The sequence below is a fragment of the Spermophilus citellus genome, assembly GCF_964194105.1.
Source record: "Spermophilus citellus genome assembly, chromosome: 1".
Lineage (NCBI taxonomy): Eukaryota > Metazoa > Chordata > Mammalia > Rodentia > Sciuridae > Spermophilus > Spermophilus citellus.
In genome coordinates this window covers 229,730,754-229,754,135 of record NC_138182.1, presented here as the reverse complement: position 1 = coordinate 229,754,135, position 23,382 = coordinate 229,730,754, and the positions used below count along the sequence as shown (strand labels likewise).

Sequence of the window (23,382 nt, the reverse complement as noted above, 5' to 3'; positions counted from 1 at the left end):
TGTATCCCGAGCTACCGTTTCTGCAGAACCGAAGTGAGCACGCGCAATTCTCAGCCCCAGGCCCGAGTGGGGCTCCCTAGGACCCCGCCCTTAGGAACCAGCCCATACCAAGAGGCGGAGCTCGCTTAAATCGCCTAATTCCGGCTTGTCCCGCGGCTGCCCAAAGCCCCGCCCCCTACCCGTGGACCAATCAGACGGCAGATTGCTGACGCTGGGGGCCAATGCACAGAGCTGTCTTTAATTCCTCCTTGCAGTTTGAAACTGTCAGGTTAGTTCTAAGATAGCAGCAGGGCTTGCTGTGGTTTCAGCGGCGACGCAGCAAGGAAACAAGAGTGAGGAGTCGGTATTTGGTGGAGCGCCCAGAGGGTGGATAGTGGCGCCCCGAGGGCTCTGCATCGAGGGCCCTGCATCGCTGGCCGAGGTATGGTGGGAGATTTAAAGTTCCTCCACCCGGGAGACCCTGGGGGCATCTTCTCCGAGAGCGAACCATTGAGCGTTTTGTGCTCAGGGTCAAGATATTTTTTCCCTTCCGAGGCTTTCGAGAAGAGAAGACTAGAGGGAAGGGTGGTAAAGTGTACCAGTTACTGTCGTCGTAGGTTCTGGTCATTTAAACAGTAGGGGCGGGGGATAACCAGGTATAACGCTTTATTGTTTTAACGTAAGATTTAGACTAAAACAGGGCTAGATTGGAAAATGATGGAAGAAAGCTTATATCCCTTTGCTTACTTGGCGACTGTTTTTTTTTTTTTTCCCTCCACCTCTAGTGCCTGCCCTGAAGAGGGGCTAGCGCACTCCCCCTCCTTGCAGCAGCTAGGATCAGTGAAGGGCGCTGGGATCGTCACCTTGCTGCCAGTTTGCACGTTTCTTCCTCTGCCGCTTTGAGGTTGCGTTTGAATTCCCGAATTCCTCTTTCCCTGTCAGCCGGGTAATTGCCAGGACGTTATATCCATGGCATTGAGAACCATGCAAAACTTTTTATCTTGTGGTTCCTGATACCTTATGTTAGGGAACACTGATAACGTATTGGAATAGTGTATATCTGCCACCCATGAAAGCAATCTTAATTTTTCTGCTTTGTTTCTGAACCTAGAAACAGTATGGAAAATGTTACTGGTTGTCGGGGTTCAGTTTAATTGTCACACCTTGTTAGCATAAAGCAGGGTAGCTGGCAAACAGCAAATTTCCAAAAGTATAATCTTTTTTTTTTTTTTGTCTGCAGTATCTATATTTAAGAAACAGTTTTTGAGATTTGCCCATACTTACCAGCTCATTCGTTTTTTAAATGATTGGCATCAATCACATCACTCCCCCTTCCTGTTACTTACAGGATCTGCAAACAAATCCTAAAGGAAAATGTGAATGAAAATATAAATGAACCAACTTACCACAGTGGAAGAGTTAGTCAGTGAAGCAGCCATTCCTTGCTGCAGATATGTGCTCATTTGATCTCTCTAATTGGCTTAACTAAAGACAGTCATGGGGAGTTTTAGTTTACTTATCATTCAGAGTAATGCTGAATAAAATTGAAATTCCTTTCGGCAATCTAGTTGTAACCTATGTTTCCATTCTGATATTGCACTTTTTTCTGAATCTGTCCTTTCTAGTTCAATGTCCTTGTCTCATGTGTTTTTCAGCCCACTGTGATAGAGACCTGTTCCAATTTCCAACATAATTATTCAAGCAAATGTCCCATCAACTTTTTGATTGGCAAAATCAGGGCAGTGGTCATTTTTCTTTGGCATGTGACTGACTTATCCCTTCCGGAAGTCTTTGTGACACTGCTCTCATAGTTCTGCTATTCTGACTTCCTTTTCAGTCTTCTTTCCTGACTCTTTCACTTTAAATATTAGCAGCTATGGCTTTAACCCTCTTCTCATTCACAATAGTGCTCCTTAACTTTAGGGTTATGATCCCCTCTGAACACATACATGCTGGAAACTAAAGGTCCTTTTTCTAGAGAAATACACAAGTGCATTTATGCTAAAAATGCAATTCAAATGTTTGATCCTCAGGATAAGAATTTTCTTGCACTACTTGTAATAGGTCATCTCACCCATTCCCATTTTTTTGGCAGACCCCGTTATGCTAATGATTCCTCAGACTGGATCGCCAACCTATACTTCCAGTAGAGGACTCCCACATTGCTTCACTTTACGTTCTTATTGCCTTGTATTCACATTTTAGTCATCATAAATGGCAGTCCTTGAAGTACTTCATAGCCAGTATAGCCATATACAATTGTCCCTCAATATTAGTATGATAGATTGATTCCAAGAACCACCCCCATACATAGAGACAACTAAATCTGTAGATGCCCAATTCTCTTTTATAAATGGTAAAATGTACCATTGTATTTGCATATAACTTATGCATATCCTCCTGTATACTTTAAATTATCTCCAGACTACTTATAGTGCCTAATACAATATAAGTGCTAGGTAAATAGTTGCCATGTTATATTTTTTAGGGAATGATGACAAGAAAAAAAATCTGTACACAGGGTGCAGTGGCACACATTTATAATCCCAGTGACTTGGAAGGCTGAGGCAGGATAATAGCAAATTCAAAGCCAGCCTCAGTAACTTAGTGAGACCCTAAACAACTTAGCAAGACCCTGTCTCAAAATAAAAAAGGGTTGAGGACGTGGCTCTGGTTGATCACCCCTGGATTTAATCCCTGGTACCAAAAAAAAAAAAAAGTCTGTACTTAACATTTAGTATATCTGCAATTTTTAAAAAATATATTTTGGGCCCATGGTTAGTTTAATTCACATATGTGGAACCCCCTGATGCAGAGAGGGCTGACTATACTATGCACTTGCAGTTTTATCCCAGTGTTTCAGAGGCAACTTGAAAGAGAGGAATTATTGAGGGCTTCCAGGTTCTGGCTTGGGTAACTAAATGGAATTATAGTGCTACTACTAAGGTAAGAAATATAAGAAGACGAGCAGCTTGGGAGGAGGAACAATGAGTTTAATATCAGATATGCTAGGCAAGAAAAAATACTCAATCCCAACATAAGTGAGTTTATAGTACAGTCAAATACATGAAAGGTCAAAGAAAAATGCTTCAGAGATATCCCCAATGCGGCCTGTTTAATAACTTCTCTAGAATAAAAATCCATCTTTTTAATATTACAAATCATTTTCTTCCATGGTCTGACTGCTCTTTACCTTTTCATTTCATCCTTAGCCAAGCCCTCTTTGTACTCTTCACTTCAACCTTGCCAAACTTCTTGTTGTCCTTAGCATTTGTACCATGCCTCTTTGTCTTTGCTTACGCTGCTTTGGTGCCCAGAATATCCTTTTTATCTTTGATCCATCTCTCAGGATGAGACTTACTCGTCTTTCAGTTCTCAATGCCTGAACCATCTTTTTTATAAAAACTTTCCTTGGCTTCTTTCCCAATTCTTCACACTCATAATCCTACCCTTCTTTCTATCTCCTTCTTTCTATCTCCATACTGTGTACCTCTGTTATTTTAGGGTCTAACAGCAAGTTTTTCATCTGTCATTTATATTATATAAATGTAAAAATAAATATCTATGTGTATGTCTATGTATATATGTTTTCGTGTGTGTGTGTGTATATATATATATATATATATATATATATATATATATATGCATATATGCATACCACTTCACAGATGGTTTACAATACAGGGACTTCATTTTACAGTTCCTCACCAATGTCTTAACATTAACTGGTGTTCACATAGTTTAAATAATTATTTTTTGTCTTTTAAGGTATATTTATTTATTTATTTGTTTTGGTTAGGAATTTCAATAATTTTTCTGTATGTGTATTTGAATCAGTTCTGTATAAGCTTGCTTTTCTTAATATAATATTCCCAAAAAATAGGTTTCCCCAGAAGAGAATTTATGCAAATCATTCATTTTCTGTTGGTTCAGTATCTCACAGAAAAGCACACAGGATTCAGGTTGTCACACACTGCTAAAGAACAGTGATCACAATCTATTATTCTCAACAGACCCCAATGGGAATTTTTCTAAAACACTTTTCTTTGACTTTTCATGTATTTTACTAGATATAAACATTATTTTTCCTTGCCCAGTGATTTTTGTGTAAAAGTTCTCAATATATTAAATGAATACTTTTTTAAACACATAACATGAAGATTATTTGCAGGTAAGAATATATATTTAAAACCATTTTAATTTAAATGTCAAGGGAAAATACTAAAATTAGTTTCTACCATTTTATAGTATTTTTGCAGAATGTCATCAGATGAGGACAAATGCTCAGTTCCAGTTATACAAAATGACTCCGATCCAGGCAGTTTTGTCTCTGCAGATCTTCAGGTAAGAAGACATGTCATGACTTTTTTAATTTTAAACAAGTGATAATTTATGGGAAAACCAGGCATAAATTCTTCATTCATTTCATTTACAATGGAGTGTTTCAGATGACAAAAATATAAACTTTGGCAATTACTTTAAGATTTTTGGGAGTTACTTCACATTGTTTTAACTTTTCAGAAAAATAGTCATGAACTCTTCAAACATTTTTTTGAACAAAGAATTCAACTAACAGAAAAGAGAAAAAAATGTTTCCTGATATTTTTTCATACACTACTTGTTTTTTTTTTTAAATACCTTTATTTATTTAATTTATTTATTTGTTTTTATGTTGTGCTGGGGATTGAACCCAGTGCCTCACACATGGTAGACAAGCACTCTACCACAAGCCACAACCCCGGCCCTACTACCTGTTTTGAAACTTTTACTTTTAATGCAAGTTGAGACAGTATCTAAGCCATCCAAAGTTCTGGAGCCTGAGACTCCCTTGTGTTCTACTTGTTCAGGTTCTAGTCCTTGTTGCCACAACATTCAGCAGAGGCTTTTGCACAGGCCCTGGACATTGACAGATAAGTTGACTACAGAAGGGGTAGTGTTTACATGAAATACTTTTTATTTCTTTTATTTTTGTTTCATCATCAAAAACAGACTCAGATTTCTGTTATATTTTAAATGAGAGAATACCTACCTGGTATACTTTAAGTTTTATAGTTAACATCACTTAAAAGTGGAAAAGCTGCACATTGTGTTTGTATGTAAGTTCATTGATTGTGTATAATATGAGATAAATTTCAGAAAAATATTTTATTGAACAAATGGTTTTTTTTATTATATGAAATTATAGATATAGAAATTGGGATGTACTGAAAAAATATCTGAACATTTACTAGGATGAATTGGTCTACAATTGTGACATAAATATGTCATCTTGGCCTTCCCTTTTGGTGGTATCTTTTCTGTGTAGTGCTGTCTTTTGAGGTGACAATGCATTTTTGCACCTTTCATCTTTACTTCATCCAAACTTCCTTCAGTTAAGAACTTAGTAATTCATTTATAGTAAAATACAAATATCCTATAAAGTCTTAAATTGTCATTTTTGTCTAGAGTCAAAGTTTTAAATTAAAGAATAAAAATTGGGGTTGGGAATGTCACTCAGTGGTAGAGCACTTTTGCCTAGCACAGCAAGGCCCTGGGTTTTATCCCCAGATTATAGTTGGTCATTCAATCTGTAAATAAATCTCTAGAATGGAATTTGAGAAAGATAAAGGGAAGAGCCTCCTAGACCTACCAGAAATTATTTTGTATAGTTGGTTACCTGCTTATAATGTCAGTCCAACTGAGAGTATGTTTATTAGTAACCCTCAGCTTTTGATCCTACTGGTTATTGGAATAAACTTGAAAGCCTGCACATATTTCCTATGAATTCAGTGTTGTTATTTTGGATTCTAGTTCTAGAAAAACTTTAAAATATAAATATAAAAAAAACTTTAAAATATCACAAAATAAATACATACTTTTACATACATAGTAAATATGTAAAATCAAATATTTAATACAAAAATTCCTCATAAACTACTATTCCTCTTAAGGGGTTTTTGGTTACTGTCTATATTATGTGATGGCTTCATAAACCAGAAGATGGTAAATGCTGAGGCAATATCTGTGGTGCTTATTATATGCTGATAATTTCTCATAAGCACAACTCTGATCTGTGAGCAAGTTTCCCTAACTCAGATGGTTAAAGTATGGTTTGAACTGTATTTCAAGGTTATATCAGTGCAAGCACTGGGGTTTGGGGATCAGCCAAATTAAAAGCTCTAGTTCTTACTCTAGGATTGTTATTTAACCTTAAGACAGGTTATCTTTGACAATTTAGAAAAACAATGTTATTTATTCTAATCCTTAACTGAAAATACCCCACTTGTTGCACATCTACATATATGAAACTCAAAAATAGTTCTTTATATAATTTATTTTTCAAATCTTTCTTCAAAATAAGTTAGAATTCATATGATCATTGAATATTATTGTTATATACCTATTTATCTCCCCTTTGAGTCTTCGTGATTATTGTGAGAACTTTGAAATATTATGTTTGGATTTCTTTTTCTTTTCCTTTCTTTTCTTTCTTTTCTTTTTTTTTTTTTTTTTTTTTTTTTAACTTCTCTGTTCTAGGATAGAGGTCAGGCTAAAAGCCACAAATGAAAGACACTGACTTCTACTTTCCCCTCCCTGCCTACTGTCTGTGAAATAATATTCAGTTAACTGAGCAGAGCTGATTTGGCTAATTGCCACCAGAGGGAAGAGACCCTAAATTTTTTTTTGTAGTTGCAGCTGGACAGCATGCCATTATTCTATTTGTTTTCTTTTCTTTATTTATATATATATATATATATATATATATATATATATATATATATTGCTAAGGATCAAACCCGGTGCTCACACAAGCTACACAAACACTCTGCCACTGAGCAGCCTCATCCCCTAAGAGCATTCTTATTAGTCAGCTTGGACCTCCATTAAAAAATACAATAAAGGGAGCTGAGGTTATGGCTTAGCGGTAAAGCACATTCGAGGTGCTGGGTTCTATCCTCAGCTCCACATAACAGTAAATAAATAAAATGAAGGTATTGTGTTCAACTACAACTAAAAAAAATATTAGAAACAATTTAATAGAGGGCTGGGGATGTGGCTTCGTGGTAGACAACACTTGTTTGGCATATGTGAGGCCCTGGGTTTAATCCTTTGCCTGCAAAAAAAAAAAAAAAAAAGGTAGGTAGGTAGATAGATAGATCTGGGGACTTAAACAACAGAAATTTATTTCTTCAGAGTTCTGGAGATAAAAGTGCCAGCTCAAGGTCCAGCCAGGTCAGTTTCTGGTGAGATCTCTCTTCTGGCTATCTTCTCACTCTGTCCTCACATGAACTTTCCTTGGTGCAGTAAGTGAACATGAGGGAGAGAACACGAGCTCTTTAATGTTTCTTCTCATAAGGACACTAACCCTATCAGATCAGGGTCCTAGCCTGTGACTTATTTAACCTTAATTTCTTCCTTAGAGTCCTCATCTCCAAATACAGCCACACTTAGTTTTACAGCTTCAGTCTATAACAGCTATACTTGTATATATTCTTAGCCAAAATTAAAGGCCTGTTTGAGAAGTATAAGTTAGGGGTTTTTTTTGTTTTTGTTTTTGTTTTTTGGCTGCTTTAACAACTAAATAAGAAATGTCTTGAATATCTTAAAGTTTGTTCCTCTTTCTCTTGTTGCTCTGCCATGCCCTATAGGGTATTGATTGTGTTTGTATTGTGATTATGTTTGCTGACTTACTCCACCCCTAGTCCATGGGAAGAGAGGAACAGAAAACAATCAGTTTCCTTTTTAAGGAATTCACCTACATCTGTACACATCATTTCCATTCACATCCCAAGAGACCAGGTGTTTTCACCAAACCTAGCAGCAAGGGAGGCTAGGAAATGTAGCTGGGTGGCCGTTTGCCCAGGTCAAACCCTGGAACTTTATTAACTTAAAAGGTATAAAGGGGAAATGGACCACTAGCAGTTTCCACCATAGAGAGTATATACACTTGAGTCCTTTATGTTGTATTATTACTTTATTATATAAACTAATAAATATACATTCAGGTTTATAGGAACCAACAAATACCTGTGTTTAACCCTAACTTATCAATCTCTTTGAGAACTTTATTTTAGTAAGTAGAAAACATATGGCTCAAGAAGTATATGTTTTAAATTTAAGGGCATTTAAATCCATTTAAAGAATGGTAATTACTTTTGTCAACATAAAAATTAGAGTTGTGCTGGGGGGCTTATCCCTCCAACATCTACTGTGGGGAGCTTGAGGTTATGGAGAAATCCCTCCGGAGACTATTTCAGAGAACAGCATCTGCTTCATTGCACAGCAAAAATAACTTTTATAGCAGGTATGTGCCAATTTACATATAACAGTCATGATAGGCCAGGGGTAATACATACATATCATCTTATGGAAGCCAAAACACCCAAGAGGCCAGAAACTACTACATAGTCCAACCCCACACCAGCAAGGGAATAACTTATCAAATGAGCAAGGAAATTGTGCTTGCCAGTGTTCTGACAGCACTTTGTCCCAAAACATAGTGTTCTGTTAGGACTTCCCTGCTGCACAATGATCAAGATAAGCATTCCTCCATGAGGGTCCATGGTTAGGCCTGCAGCAGAGTTGTATGTTGATATTCTAAATGATTTTTTTCATGTTAAGAGCCTTCTGCTTTAGTGATAACCGTAAACTAAATACTGACTTTTATTTTCTATCAGAAAATGTCAATTTAAAACTCAGAAAAGTCTTTTTATTGTGATAAAGGGACATCACTAACAAAAAGGTGATTATAGTCACATGTGATGGCCTATATTTGTGATCCTAGCAACTCAGGAAGCTAACTCAGAAGGATTGCAAGTTAAAGGCCAGCCCGGCCAACTTATAAGACCCTTTCTATAAAAAATAAAAAAGGGTTGTGGGTGTAGCTCAATGGTAGAGTTCCCCTGGGTTTAATCCTCAGTACAGGAAGGAAAAAAAGAAGTTGATTATAGCAATGTAAAGGGAATTCTGGTGGTTAGATTTTCCTAAAGGTTCTCTTTAGAATGTCTCTGTTTCTCTTCTGCTGTTAAACTTACCATACACTGTAAAAAAAAAAAAAAATCTGTATTTGCTATATCTAATATTTACTGAATATAAATGTCTATGTTAAATATGTAATATAGTTTAACACTCAAACCAACTCACTCTTATATTATTTCCACAAAGACTAACAGTTTTCAAACATAGACCAGCATAAACCCTTTTTTTCAAACAATTTTACTTAAAGTTCAGTATGAAAACAGATTAAAACAGAACTACAATCATAGATTTATTTTATAAACTCAAATTTGTGTCATTATTTTTCAAAATCAGTGAAACCAATTTAGCTGCTTGACAAATGTACATTTAAAATTAGAGGGAGATAAAAGGCCAGTGCAATTTTATAAGCCTAAGTATCCAATTTGCTTCTTTTATTTTAGATACATAATATCAACACAGAAGTTTCTGATTCTCATTATAAGGCAGTAATAATGGTAGTTTTTTATTAGCATGCCTCATCTTCAGTTAAATTCATCTAAAGCATAAGAAAGAAATGGTAGATAAATTTTAATTGTATTGAATCACTAACAGAATCTGTCACCTTTTCAAACTCCTAAGATTACATTTTTAATCATAAATTTAAAAATCACACAAGAAGCACTTGAAGGACTCAAGCTTGAAATAAATGCTAAAACTATATTGTGATAAGCTTTAATCTATTATGGTAATTAAATTTCTTAACAAAAAGGTCCAGTCAGGTTGAATGTTTTATGCAGTATAGCTGTTAAAATACAATATTGATTTTTGGCTTCTCATAGGAAGAATATGAAGAACTACTTCGTTATGCTATAGTGACTCCAAATATGGAATCCAGTACTTCACAGTCACAGCCATCTCATCCGAAGGCAGAAGTGGTGCCAGAAGTTAGAAGTCCTACTCCCATTGATAATATTCTTCATAATCAAGGTTATGTATATTTTTAAAAATATCTCTTAATTTAAGATATTTTCAAGTTTAATAATGATACTGTATTATGATTCTGAAAATGTCTCTTCAGATCAGCAGTTCTTCTCATTAATGTGATGTAGGGGATCTTTTTACATTTTACCATGTTATTCCTGGCTGGATTTTTATTTTAACTCTTTTTTTTTATAAGACTAAAGTTTTTTAATTTTTAGTTGTAGATGGACACAATATCTTTTTATTTGTTTGTTTGTTTATTTAATGTGGTGCTGAGAATTGAACCCAGTCCCTCACATGTGCTAGGCAAGTACTCTACCACTGAGCCACAACTACAGCCCAAGACTAAGTTTTTATGTATACCACTGTACTTTAAAAGTTTTGGTCCTTGTGCATGCAAAGCAAGCATTCTACCAACTGAGCTATATCCCCAGCCCAACTTCATTTAACTCTTCCTTTTATAAAAAGTAATACAGTTAAAGCAATGCTATAGCAATTGTATCTCTCTTAATGTTGCATCTGAGTTCTTATTCCACAGTTTTATGGCTGGATTAAAACTAAATGCCCTAGCCAGGCGTGGTGGCACACGCCTATAATCCCAGTGGCTTGAGAGGCTGAGACAAGAGGATGGAGAGTTCAGAGCCAGTCTCAGCAATGGTGAGGTACTAAGCAATTCAGTGAGACCCTGTCTCTAAATATAATATAAAATAAGGCTGGGGATGTGGCTCAGTAGTTGAGTGCCCCTGAGTTCAATTCTCAGTACCAAAAAAAACAAACCCAAAAAAACAAAAACTAAATGCCCTAGCCCTACATTAAAGGTTGTCCCTAGGTAGCCCTAGAATCTCTCAAGTTACTTTACGAAACACATATCAGTACTGTTTCAGCAGTATTTGGGCATCGAGGATTGTTCGTGGGAGAACATTAGTAAAAGATGAATCCATAAATGAGACTGTGTCAACAACAGAATTAATAGCTGATAAAAATGAGTGAAAGGAGGGCTGGGGTTGTGACTCGGTGGTAGAGCGCTTGCCTAGCATGTGTGAGGCGCTGGGTTTGATTCTTAGCACTGCATATCAATAAATAAAGTAAAGGTCCGATGACAACTAAAAGAAAACAAATTTTTTTTTTAATTGAATGAAAGGTAGAGAAAGGAGGACCTATCCATTCTTTATTCAGTAAAGTACAAATCCCAAACAGCTAACTATAAATAAGTGTTCTTTCAAAGGGCCCAGAATGCCTTCCTCAGACAGTCCTCATAATGGACAGATAGCATTTTGTAGGTTTATACTTATGTAGGCATAAGGATCCCTGTTCTTGAAGGCACATGACATAACAACTCAAGAGTCACACAGCTCCTGGATTTTCAGTAAGTCACAGCTCTAGTTTCTGTTCCTTACCCTCTGTACACAATTTTTTTTTTTTTTTTTTTTTTTTGGTACTGGGGATTGAACTCAAGGGCACTCAACCACTGAGCCACATCTCTATCCCTGTTTTGTATTTTATTTAGGGACAGGATTTCACTGAGTTGCTTAGCACCTCGCCATTGCTGAGGCTGGCTTTGAACTAGTAATCTTTCTGTCTCAGCCTCCCAAGCTGTTGGGATTATAGGCATGTGCCACTGTGGCTGGCTTGTTCACAACAATTTTTCATTGCCCCTCAGTCTTCAGTCTGTGTTGGAATGACAAATAGGACTACAGGCCTAGAACCTTAAAAAATTGTTTTTAAAATTCTGACAAAATTTTCTACTTACATTTTATTACCTTCAAAAGATAGGAACCTTGGATTTTTTTCATTCTGCATCAGTGGTCTAGATCATGTTGGTTTTTTGGGGTTTTTTTTTAGATCGTGTTTTGATTACACTAAGTACTTCAACATGCAGTTCCTACTGAGCAAACCCAAAACACTACATACTCTCTTATACATTTAAATAGGAAAATTGATACTGTAGCTCTATATGCCTCTACCCTTATGGTGATTACCAAAAAGTTGTCTCCTCTCATGTTGCCAGCAATACTCCTGGTGTTACTAGTAACACAACTCCTTTCCTTGCCCTAGTTCGCCAACATTTCAAGGTAATCATCTGGCATTTAAGATCATTACTCTTTTCTTCCATGTAAGATAGTACTTATTTGTTTACGTTCTGTCTTTTCCAAAAAGAATTTAAGATTAAAATATACAATATATAGTAAGTATAAATATCCTGATTCAGATGCAGGCTTTGTTAGAATGGACTTTGTAAACTTATCATCACGTGTTCTCTGTTCTTGGTATTGCAGTCACCTGGTGTAAGTAGGATGTGTTCAAGTTGGGAAAGTATATATAAGCCTCTAATGCCAGTCTTGTGAGGGTTCCCTATTTTGCTTTCTCTATGTATTGACTAAAAGTTCTGAAACTGAAGCAGGGAAATCCTTGTTTGGGGAGAGCTAATGCTTTGGTTTGATTGCAGCTAATGGAAAGCACAGGCACAGAAAATACCCAGTGTCATTAGAAGATAACAAATCCATTTCTAATAGAATGAGTTGAATGCTGTAATAGACTGAATTCTTTCATCTATATTTCATTGATTGAGTTTATCAATGATACAATAAGGCTTTTCTATTTTTTTCTTTCTTGTTCTTTTAGTGTTCTTGTATCACCAGCATATATTGTAGTTTCTTTGTTTTAAAATCTTATTTACATACTACTGCCTTCTTTAATTAGGTATATATGATTAAGCATTCAAGAGTGGTTCCATTTAATAAAAATAAAACTTTCTTTTCAGCAGGAAGCAGCTCTGCAGTAAGAGAAACTGCAATGGAAGTTGGAAAAGGATCTGATTTAAATATTTCCAGTCATTCAAAGATAGATGGTATGACCTTTCCTTAGCTTGTTTTTATTAATATGCAAGATTTTGTGGTTTGATAAACATTATCAATATAATAAGGGAAATAATATCAGCATATTACTTGCAGGATTTTTTAAGTGCTAATGTTACCAATTGATTTTAAATGATAATATTTAAAATAACTTAGTAAATTTCAAAATAGTACAATTAAGACCGGTTAATGTATTCAGTATTCTGTTTCAAAACTGCTAAGTTAGAAAATTAGTACTTTTAAAGATTGTTTTTTTAATCTTATTTTTTTTTGATGGGTTTTTTTTTGTTTGTTTGTTTGTTTGTTTTTGTCTTTTTGGGAACTGGGGGTCGAACCCAGGGCTTCGCGAATGCAAGGCAGACGCTTTGCCACTGAGCTACATCCCAGCCCCAAGATTTTTTTATATATATTTTTTTAGTTGTCAATGGATCTTTTGTTTTATTTACTTACATAAAATGTGGTGCTGAGGATCAAACCCAGGGCCTCACACATGCCAGACAAGCGCTCTATCACTGAGCCACAACTCCAGCTCCAGTTTTAAAGATTTAATGGGATGTTGGACAGCTTGACTAACTTAAATCTTTTGTAAACTATAGTGCACTATTTCCCAACTTTCAGGCATATGTGTATCAATGTAATGGTTCTGTCATATCTTTATACCATCTGTTCTCTAATTTATTATTTTTTTAAATATATGTTCACTTTTTAGCTTAAATTCATTTCATTTTAAAAAGAAACTTTGTTTCAGTTATTATTGAATATAAAATTAATATGCATTTGTTAAAATATGAATGTAATGGTAAAAATAAATATATTGAAAACAAAGTATTAAGTTTTATTACAACATTGTTGGGTGGTGATGTGTTGGGCCTAAAATCAGCGTTTTTTCTTTTTTGAAAGGAGAGATTAGCAATGTAAATGGTCTCTAGGCAAAACAAAGTATTGCAGAATGGCAAGGTTTTTGATATTTAAAATTAAATGGAGTGGGCTGGGGCTAGGGCTCGGCAATAAGCGCACTTGCCTGGCATGTATGAGGCACTGGGTTCGATTCTCAGCAACACATATAAATAAATAAAATAAAGGTCTATCAACAACTAAAAAATTTTTTAAATAAAATAAAATAGAGAAAATGACAGTTTTTCTGAAACATGAGGCTAGAGAAAACTAAGGTTTTAAAAGCATACTAGAATCAGATTGAGAATAATTTTTAAAATAAAAATGGAATACTTTCCTTATTATGTGATTCAGTGTTACTCTATGTGGAAACCATTTAAGCCACCATTTTAAAAATGTCTCTACCCTTTATTTTCCTTACTTGTAATAAGTCTTTGGCAGTATAATCTTGGACAGGCCTTCCAAGTTCTTAAGTTACATGATTCTGTTTCTTAGAGGGTATGTATATTTTTTCAACAATTAAAAATCTACAGAACTCCAGCAAGTTCTAGAGTAGGTTTGTCTGTTTGTTGTTGTTGTAGATGGACACAATATCTTTAATTTTATTTCTTTATTTTTATGTAGTGCTGAGAATCAAACCCAGTGCTTCACACATACTAGGCAAGCTCTCTACTACTGAGCCACAACCCCAGCCCTAGTAGGTTTGTCTTCTATTCATTCAGTAAGGAAGAGAGCAAAGTCCTTCAATCCTGGTTATTAGAACTCACAACAAATGTGAGCTACATGAAAAATGGTGATAGTCTCTAATTCCAAACATAAATGTGTGACAAAAAATTAAACTTTCTATTTTGTTCTTTTTTTTTTTTTGTTCCACATTTTTTATTGATACATTATACTTGCACATAATGATGGGATTTGTTATTACATGTTCATACATTAGCCAGTATCAGTCAGCTGTGTTCTTACCATAGAAGAAATGTCTGCATTAAATTTGTGTATTTTGACCCATATAGTCTACTTGCATTTATATTCTTTTTTAAAATTTTTTATTTACTCTAATTTTTTATACACAATGACAGAATGTAGTTAATTTCATATTACACATATAGAGCACAATTTTTCAAGTCACTGATTGTATAGGAAGTAGAGTCACACCATTCATGTCTTTATACATGTATTTAGGGTATTGATATCTAACTCATTCCACCATCTTTCCTACCCCCATGCCCCCTCCTTCCCCTTCCTCCCCTTTGCCCTATCTAAAGTTCCTCCATTCCTCCCATGCTCCCCTGGCCCATCCCCACTATGGATCAGCATCCACATATCAGAGAAAATATTCGGCCTTTGGTTTTTTGGGATTGACTTACTTCATTTAGCATGATATTCTCCAACTCAATCCATTTACCTGTAAATGCTGTGATTTTATTCTCTTTTAATGCTGAGTAACATTCCATTGTGTATGTATACCAGAGTTTCCCTATCCATTCATCTACTGAAGGGCATCTGGGTTGATTCCACAATTTAGCTATTATGAATCGTGCTGCCACAAACATTGATATGGATGTGTCCCTATAGTATGCTGTTTTTTAAGTCCTTTGGGTATAAACCAAGGAGTGGGATAGCTGGGTCAAATGGTGATTCCATTCCAAGTTTTCCAATGAGTCTCCTACTGCTTTCCATATTGGTTGCACCAATTTACAGTCCCACCAGCAATGTATGAGTATGCCTTTTTCCTCACATCCTTGCCAACACTTATTGTTGTTTGTATTCTTGATAGCTGCCATCTGACTGGAATGAAGTGAAATCTTAGAGTTGTTTTGATTTGCATTTCTCTAATTGCTAGAGATGTTGAACATTTTTTCATATATTTGTTGATTGATTGTATATCCTCTTCTGAGAAGTGTCTGTTCAGTTCCTTGGCCCATTTATTGATTTTTTTTTTTTTTGGTATTAAGGTTTTTGAGTGCTTTATATATTCTAGATGTAGTGCTCTATCTGATGTGCTTGTGGTAAAAATTTGCTCCCATTCTGTAGGTTCTCTATTCACCTCACTGATTGTTTCTTTTGCTGAAAAAGAAGATTTTTAGTTTGAATCCATCCCATTTATTGATTCTTGGTTTTAATTCTTGTGCTATAGGAGTCTTATTAAAGAAGTTGGGGCCTAATCCAACATGATAGAGATTTGGGCCTACTTTTTCTTCCATTAGGCACAAAGTCTCTGGTTTAATTCCTAGGTCCTTGATCCACTTTGAGTTGAGTTTTGTGCATGGTGAGAAATAAAGGTTTAATTTCATTTTGTTTTGTACTTTTTAGAGATAGCAAGAGTTCTTTTTCTGGCTCAGGGTCTTCCCCACCTCCCTGTATAAGGACAAGGGATGGGAGTTATTTATATAAGTATATGTGTATAGATAGATGTATGTATTTCTCACCCAGCAAGTTAAAAGCTAAAAGAGTGCCTTACAACAGAGTATCTGGTAAATTAAATTAAATTATTAGCCCCTCTCTATTTATATTGTTGAATCTTATCCATATTAAGACCTATGCTAGTGTTATCATATTTCAATGCATAATCATTGTAGATTTTATGCCAAATTTTTGTGCAAAAAGAAAAGTATGACCATTATGTGAAGCTTTTTTTTAAATATTACCAGTATGACTTAAAAAATCATTTATTACTAAACTGTCTTTGGGGCAAGATTAGGATGCAGTAGAATTAATGCAATGGTGATGATTATGCTATGCTATAAATTATGTTATTAATAAAGTATTAATGACCTATATAGAACCATTCTGACATTGGTCAATTATTTAATTCTTTCTGAGCTTTAGTTTTCTCATTAAAATAAAGATAGTTATACTTACTTCTTAGGTATTATTAGGGTAACATTAAGGTAGCATGTGTTATAAGAGTTGACCTTTCAACATTTTTATTATAGGAACTTAGTACTTAGTTCATGTTAATGTGATGATATGGATGATAATACTTGCAATTCAGGCTGGATTAGGATATATAAAGCATCCTTATTTGGGATAGGGGTCATTTGTTGGGCTGAGGGGAGTGTAGGAGGCATCTCATGCAGGTTAATCCTAAATCAATGATAATACTGAAATTTAAAATAGCCAGATTAAGGTATATACCTGAAAGATAATTTCTCTCAGCCTCCATAGATAGCAAACAACTTTTTTTTTAATTCTAATTTGTTATATATGACAGCAGAATGCATTATAAATCATATTACACATTTAGAGCACAATTTTTTATATCTCTGGTTGTATATAAAGTATATTCACACCATTCATTCTCTTCATACATATATATACTTAGGTTAATGATGTCCATCTCATTCCACGATCTTTCCTACCTGCATGCCCCCTCTTACCCTTCCAACCCCCTCTGCCCTATCTAGAGTTCATCTAATCCTCCCATGCTCCACTCCCCCTCCCAACCCCACTATAAATCAGCCTCCTTATTTCAGAGAAAACATTTGGCATTTGGATTTTGGGGATTGGCTTACTTCACTTAGCATTATATTCTCCAATTCCATCCATTTGCCTGCAAATGCCATGATTTTATTCTCTTTTATTGATAGCAGACATCTTATAGCCTTTCAGTATTACTTCCTAAAAGTTTGGCAAAGTTTTTAATTTGGCTCAACTACTACAATTTTTCATTTATTCTAGGATCATCACCAGTGTCATCACCAAGGAAGCCTTCTCACCCAGTCATGGATTTTTTCAGTTCACATCTTTTAGGTGACTCTTCCTCATCAAGGTCTAATTCTGCTCTTACAGATGCCCATGAAATATTTGTGGGTGATGGTCTTGTTTTTGATGAAAACCTTCAGAGGATGGAAAATATGCTTGATCTTTGGAGTTCAAATCTTAAGGTATCGGTAGTTGTTCAATTACAATATATAGTACAGTAGTTTTACTCTTTTTTTTTTTTTTTGTAGTTAGATTTAATACCTCTATTTTTATTTATTTATTTTTATGTGGGGCTGAGGATCGAACCCAGGGCCTTGTGCTAGGCAAGCGCCCTACAGCTGAGCCATAGTCCTAGCCCCTGTAGTTTTACTCTTGATTATTTATTGTCTTTTAAAAGTTTATCTTAAAAAATAAAATTCTCTGGTTTCCTGAGAAGATGAGTACAGTATCTTAGATTTATGCTTCTTGGTTTTTAATGTACATTTGAACCACCTGGGGATCCTGCTAAACTGTAGCTTCATATCAGTGGTCTTGGGCAGAGTCCCAAGATTATATATTTCTTTTAAGCTCCCAGCTGATGCTACTAGGTTAGAAATCATAACTTTGGCAGTTTTAAAAAGTTGTTAGTACTGTTCTATATGTTTCATAGACTTTCTCAGATGTTTTGAAAGGCTTAGCTTTGGTGTGACTGACACCTGTTGAGCTTTTGTCATATCCTAGTTCTGACTGATGGAGGCCAGCATCTGTCATTCCCAGCTATCAGGGAAGCTGAGGCAGGAGGATCACTTGAGCCCAAAAATTCATGACTAGCCTGGGCAACATAGTCAGACCCTATCTCAAAAACAACAACAAACTAAGCACAATGGCACACACCTATAATTTCAGTCACCTAGGAGTCTAGAGCAACATGATCACAAGTTCAAGGCCAGCCTGGGCAATTTAGCAAGACCCTGCCTCAAAATAAAATAAAATAGTCTGGGGATACAGCTCAGTGGTACAGTCCATCTAGGTTCAATCCCTAATACCACAAAAAGTAAGTAAATAATAAACAAAAAAATAAATAAAACAAATCTTAAAGATGGCTAATAGAAATATTTCCTTTTACATAAAACAAAAGCTTCAACTCCCATAGTTTCCAGTACCATCTCTATCTAAATAACTTCCCTGTCATTAGACTCAGCCTAGTCGATAGTCCTAAATTTCATTTTTAGCAACATATATTCATTTTAGCCACTCTTATAACAACTACTATACATAATGCAAATCTATAAAAATTTTTTTAAGTATGGCAAAAATGGCAAAGTTTTTTTGAAACATAGTTTAGGAAAATTAAGTTGAATATTTATATACATGGAAAATATTATGGTCATGTGAGTTCTGTAGCATTCATATTTCTCTATATTTGGATTATATATTCTAGAAATAGATTATTCTAGAAATAATCTTTTAGCATAGCTTCTACCATTTTTATCCCCTTGAAACAGGTTTCATATTTCTTTTTATTTTTTTAGTTGTAGGTGGACACATTACCTTTATTTTATTTATATATTTTTATGTGGTGCTAAGAATCAAACCCAGTGCATCACATATGTTAGGCAAGTGCTTTACCACTGAGCCACAACCCCAGCCCAGGTTTCATATTTCTAATAATAGTGTTAAGTCCATTGGAATAATATATAATCAACATTCAAATTGTTTTGTGTTTAGTTAACCTTACTTGTTATCCAGGTTATATTTTTTAATGATTATTTGGTCTTTTGTTTATGCCAGTCAGTAGGGAGAAAAAACTTAGCAATTTGTCATAAGGTGACCATTGTGATAAATGGTTTGGGGAAGAAAGCTTCAACTCCCATAGTTTCCACTACCACCTCTATCTAACTAACTTTCCAGTCATTAGGCTCAGCCTATCTGATCCATTTTAATATGGACGTTTAAAGTCCTTGAATAAACAAAGAAGTTTAGTGAATGAGGCCTGAAAAAAATTTTAAATGACAAGACTTCTTATAAGATAACTTAAAATAAGAAAAAAAAAAATTCCTTGATGTGGTAAATGTAAACTTCAAAGAGCCAGGATTGTTGAACTTCTATCATTAGCATGTTGTGATTTTTTTTTTTTTTTTTTTTTTGGTGACTCCTATATTGACTGCTTGTTCTGACTTTTTTTTTTTTTTTTTTTTTATGTTTCCTAACTTTAGTTTTAAGAAATGGTATTAAGGAACAAACTACTAATTGTCAGTATATTTGTTTTTCAGACAAACGTTTTATCTGAACTAAGTAAATGGAAACTTAATTTTATTGACTGGCACCGAATGGAAATGAAAAAAGAGAAAGAAAAACATGCAGCACATGTAAAACAACTAAGCAACCAGATCAATGACTTGAAAGAGCTGCAAAAAACCTTTGAAATTTCCATTGGGAGAAAAGATGAGGTCTAATTTTTTCTATCTCTTTGTAATTGAGAGTCAGTAAATGCCTTATTAGGTAATAAATTTCAGGAAGTAATGATTATTTAGCTCATAAAAGACCACAAAGAGAAAAATCATTTCAGAAACTAATAGAAAAATAAGTACATAACCATAGGATTTAGTCTTCCTATTAAATATACCAATGTAATATCATTTGACCTTTGACTTTGGTGTTCTTGATGTTTTAAGTGTCTGCTAAATGTAGGTACATTCGTTAATTTTTGTGGGATTTTTTTCTAATTTTTTTTTCTTAAAAGCCCTTAAGAGAATATTAAGGAATCAGTATTACCCACTTTTTATATCATTTTTTAAAGAGGGCATTTTATTTATCCCAAATTTTGTTTGTGACATGTCTTTCTTCCTTGATAAAGATAATTCTTGACAAAAAAAAAAATACCTTTTGTTTCACTTTCTTTTAGCTTCCTAAGAACTTGAGGGTCATGTTCAGGTCTGTGGTAGTTTTTTGCATCCAGACAGCACCTTGAACAAAGTGTATATGCCCCCAAAGACCCTGTATCATTTTTGGGTAAGATGGTGGCTTTTAGAGAAGGACTCAGGGCAGACAACTCGATGCTTGTCTGCACAAGCAGCATTCAGATGTTTCAGTGAGCTAGATAAAGTTTATGTTTTGTTAAATATGCATTTCTTTAGAGGGTATAATGTAAATTTTGAACATTTTTTATGTTTTTTGAAACAATGGATATTAATGTGAGTCTTTTTCTTTATTACCTTCAAAACCCTGTTCTAAGGTTTTTAAATATTTTAAATTTAATTTTTTTAATTTTGAAGTACCACAAAAAAAGAGTTACATATCATGTGTTTAGTTAATGAAAATGAATAAAGTAAGCAGCCATGCATCACCATCCATTTTGAAATAGAATGTAATGAATGTCTTAAGACTGTGTGCCTCTTCCTCTTTTAGGAATATAAGTCCCCAGTTTATTAAGTATCTTTTTAATGTGGCAATTTTTAGATACATATTTCATTTACTAAGTTCTTTATAAGAGAAAATATTACCTTAGGATTTAAAAACCTTCATAGGTTGTGTGTGTGTGTGTGCTTTTTAAAAATATTTATGTATTCTAATTTGTTATACATGACAGCAGAATGCATTTCAATTCAATACACATGATCACAATTTTTCATGTCTCTGGTTGTACACAAAGTAGAGTCACACCATTTGTGTCTTCATATATGTACGTAGGGCAATGATGTCCATCTCATTCCGCCATCTTTCCTACCCCCATGTCCCTTTCCTTTCCCTCCCTCCCTTTTACCGTATCTAAAGTTCCTCCATTCCTCTCATGCTCCCCTGGCCCATCCCCATTATGGATCAGCATCCACATATCAGAGAAAACATTCAGCATTTGTTTTTTTGGGATTGGCTTACTTCACTTAGCATGATATTCTCCAACTCCATCCATTTACCTGCAAATGCCATGATTTTAATGCTGTGTAATATTCAATTGTGTATATATACCCCAGTTTCTTTATTTATCATCTACTGAAGGGCATCTGGGTTGGTTCCACAATTTAGCTATTGTGAATTATGCTTCTATAAACATTGATATGGCTGTGTCCCTGTAGTATGCTGTTTTTAAGTCCTTTGGGTATAAACCAAGGAATGGGATAGCTGGGTCAAGTTTTCCAAGGAATCTCCATACTGATTTCCAGATTGATTGCACCAATTTAAAGTGCCACCAGCAATGTGTGAGTGTGCCTTTTTCCTCACATCCTTGCCAACACTTATTGTTGTTCATATTCTTGGTAGCTGCCATTCTGACTGGAGTGAGGTGAAATCTTAGAGTAGTTTTGATTTGCATTTCTCTAATTGCTAGAGATGTTGAACATTTTTTCATAAATTTGTTGATTGATTGTATATCTCTTCTGAGAAGTGTCAGTTCAGTTTGTTGGCCCATTTATTGATTGGGTCATTTGTTAAAAACCTTCATAAATTTTTTTAAAGGACAAGATAATATCCTTGAAGAAGTACATAAAAATGACTATTATTTGCTTTTAGAAAACTGTTGAAACCATAAAATTATTAAAGTTATTGATAAATTTCTATATCCAAGGTACCAGAAAGATATTTAAAAACTGGCCCTGCTCACAGGTCTACAGAATAAAAACTTTTTTGAATATGTAGCAAAACTTTCAAGTGTACATTTGTTTTTCCTGAATTAAATGTTAATAACTATTAATTTTAATATTCATAAACTTTTATTGAAAGTTAACAAGATATACAGACAATTCTTCTGCATTCATTAATCTTTAGAGTATTAATGTGGAGAATTTTTTTGGTCTTTCTAATAATAATGAGACTAAATGAATATGGCAGAGATCCATAGCTATTCTCTAGCATTTTTGATATATAAGTCAATTTCTCTCTTTCTGTATTGTAAGATCACAATAATTAAGTAATTGCTATTTACAGGTGATTTCCAGCTTGTCTCATGCCATAGGCAAGCAAAAGGAAAGAATAGAGTTAATGAGAACATTCTTCCACTGGCGAATTGGCCACGTCAGCTCCAGACAGGATGTAAGTATTAAAAAGACAAGACCACTGACTGATATTAGACTTCTGAAAGGGTTTAGTCCCCTTATTAGAATTCTAGGTCAAAAATTTACTTTCTAGTAAGTAAAAATGAATTTATGACTTAAAAATGATTGCTCTTATTTCAAAGGAATTTGATTTTGATGTAGTTTGGTAAAAATAGTTAGAATTTATTAACATAAGATATATATTATGATAGGTACATCGTGTGCTGCTCCATAGCAGTTTAATGAGGATTGTACCTAAATTATAAATGCCCTGATAGATTTTACCTCAGATGAGGTTATATAGAAAAAGAATTTGCAATCATAAAATATTCCTATGTTGTTTCTACTTCTAAAATACCTGTCTGGGTTCAGTGCCCATGCCTGTGGTCCCAGCTACTCAGTAGGATAAGGCTGGAGGATTGATTTGAGATCAGGCCAGCCTGGACAACACAGCAAGACCCCATCTCAAATAAAGTAAAATACCTGAATACAGCCCTTTTTTTTAATACTTATTTTTTAATTGTAGTTTTGGACACAATACCTTTATTTTTATTTATTTTTATGATACTGAGGATCAAACCTAGAGCCTTGCATGTGCTAGGCAGGCGCTCTACTGCTGAGCCACAACCCCAGCCCCTGAATACAGCCTCTTCATAAAAAACCATTACTACATTTGTAATACAGTTGTGGATTAAAAAATAGTACCAATGTTTATTGTGTAGACTTGCCTTAGTATAAGAATCAAAGCCATGCTGTTTATCTTTTTTTATTTCTATATAATTTAAGCCTGAACATTTTTTATTTTAATTAAATAAGAACTAAATTAGATATCAAAATAGTGAACTGTGAGAATAATAAATTATTGTATCAAAAGTGAGTAGAAAAGTATGAGAGAGAGAGAGAATGTGTGTGTGTATCAGACAAGAAAACAGTATGAAAACCCGTGAGTATAGGAGATGGAAATGTGTGTGTGTGTATACACATATATACATACATATATATACATACACATATGCATACATACA

At 34.5% G+C, this 23,382-nt stretch overlaps 1 protein-coding gene across 6 annotated transcripts in view; it reads left to right on the top strand.

The window, feature by feature from the left end:
- The first annotated feature begins 290 nt into the window (after nt 1–290).
- The window catches only part of POC5 (POC5 centriolar protein), a 49,360-nt gene continuing 26,268 nt past the window's right edge, over nt 291–23,382 (top strand). For 2 of the 6 annotated variants that reach the window (XM_081295437.1, XM_081295435.1), the window contains exons 1-7: nt 291–421; nt 4,228–4,323; nt 9,756–9,903; nt 12,662–12,745; nt 17,328–17,533; nt 19,604–19,780; nt 22,251–22,355. In XM_081295437.1, coding sequence (XP_081151563.1) covers nt 4,240–4,323; nt 9,756–9,903; nt 12,662–12,745; nt 17,328–17,533; nt 19,604–19,780; nt 22,251–22,355 — 804 coding nt within the window. In that variant the 5' untranslated portion in view covers nt 291–421; nt 4,228–4,239. Of the gene's footprint in view, nt 422–4,227; nt 4,324–9,755; nt 9,904–12,658; nt 12,746–17,327; nt 17,534–19,603; nt 19,781–22,250; nt 22,356–23,382 lie in introns of all 6 variants that reach the window. The other 4 variants (XM_081295436.1, XM_081295434.1, XM_081295439.1 and 1 more) reach the window with 3 other exon arrangements.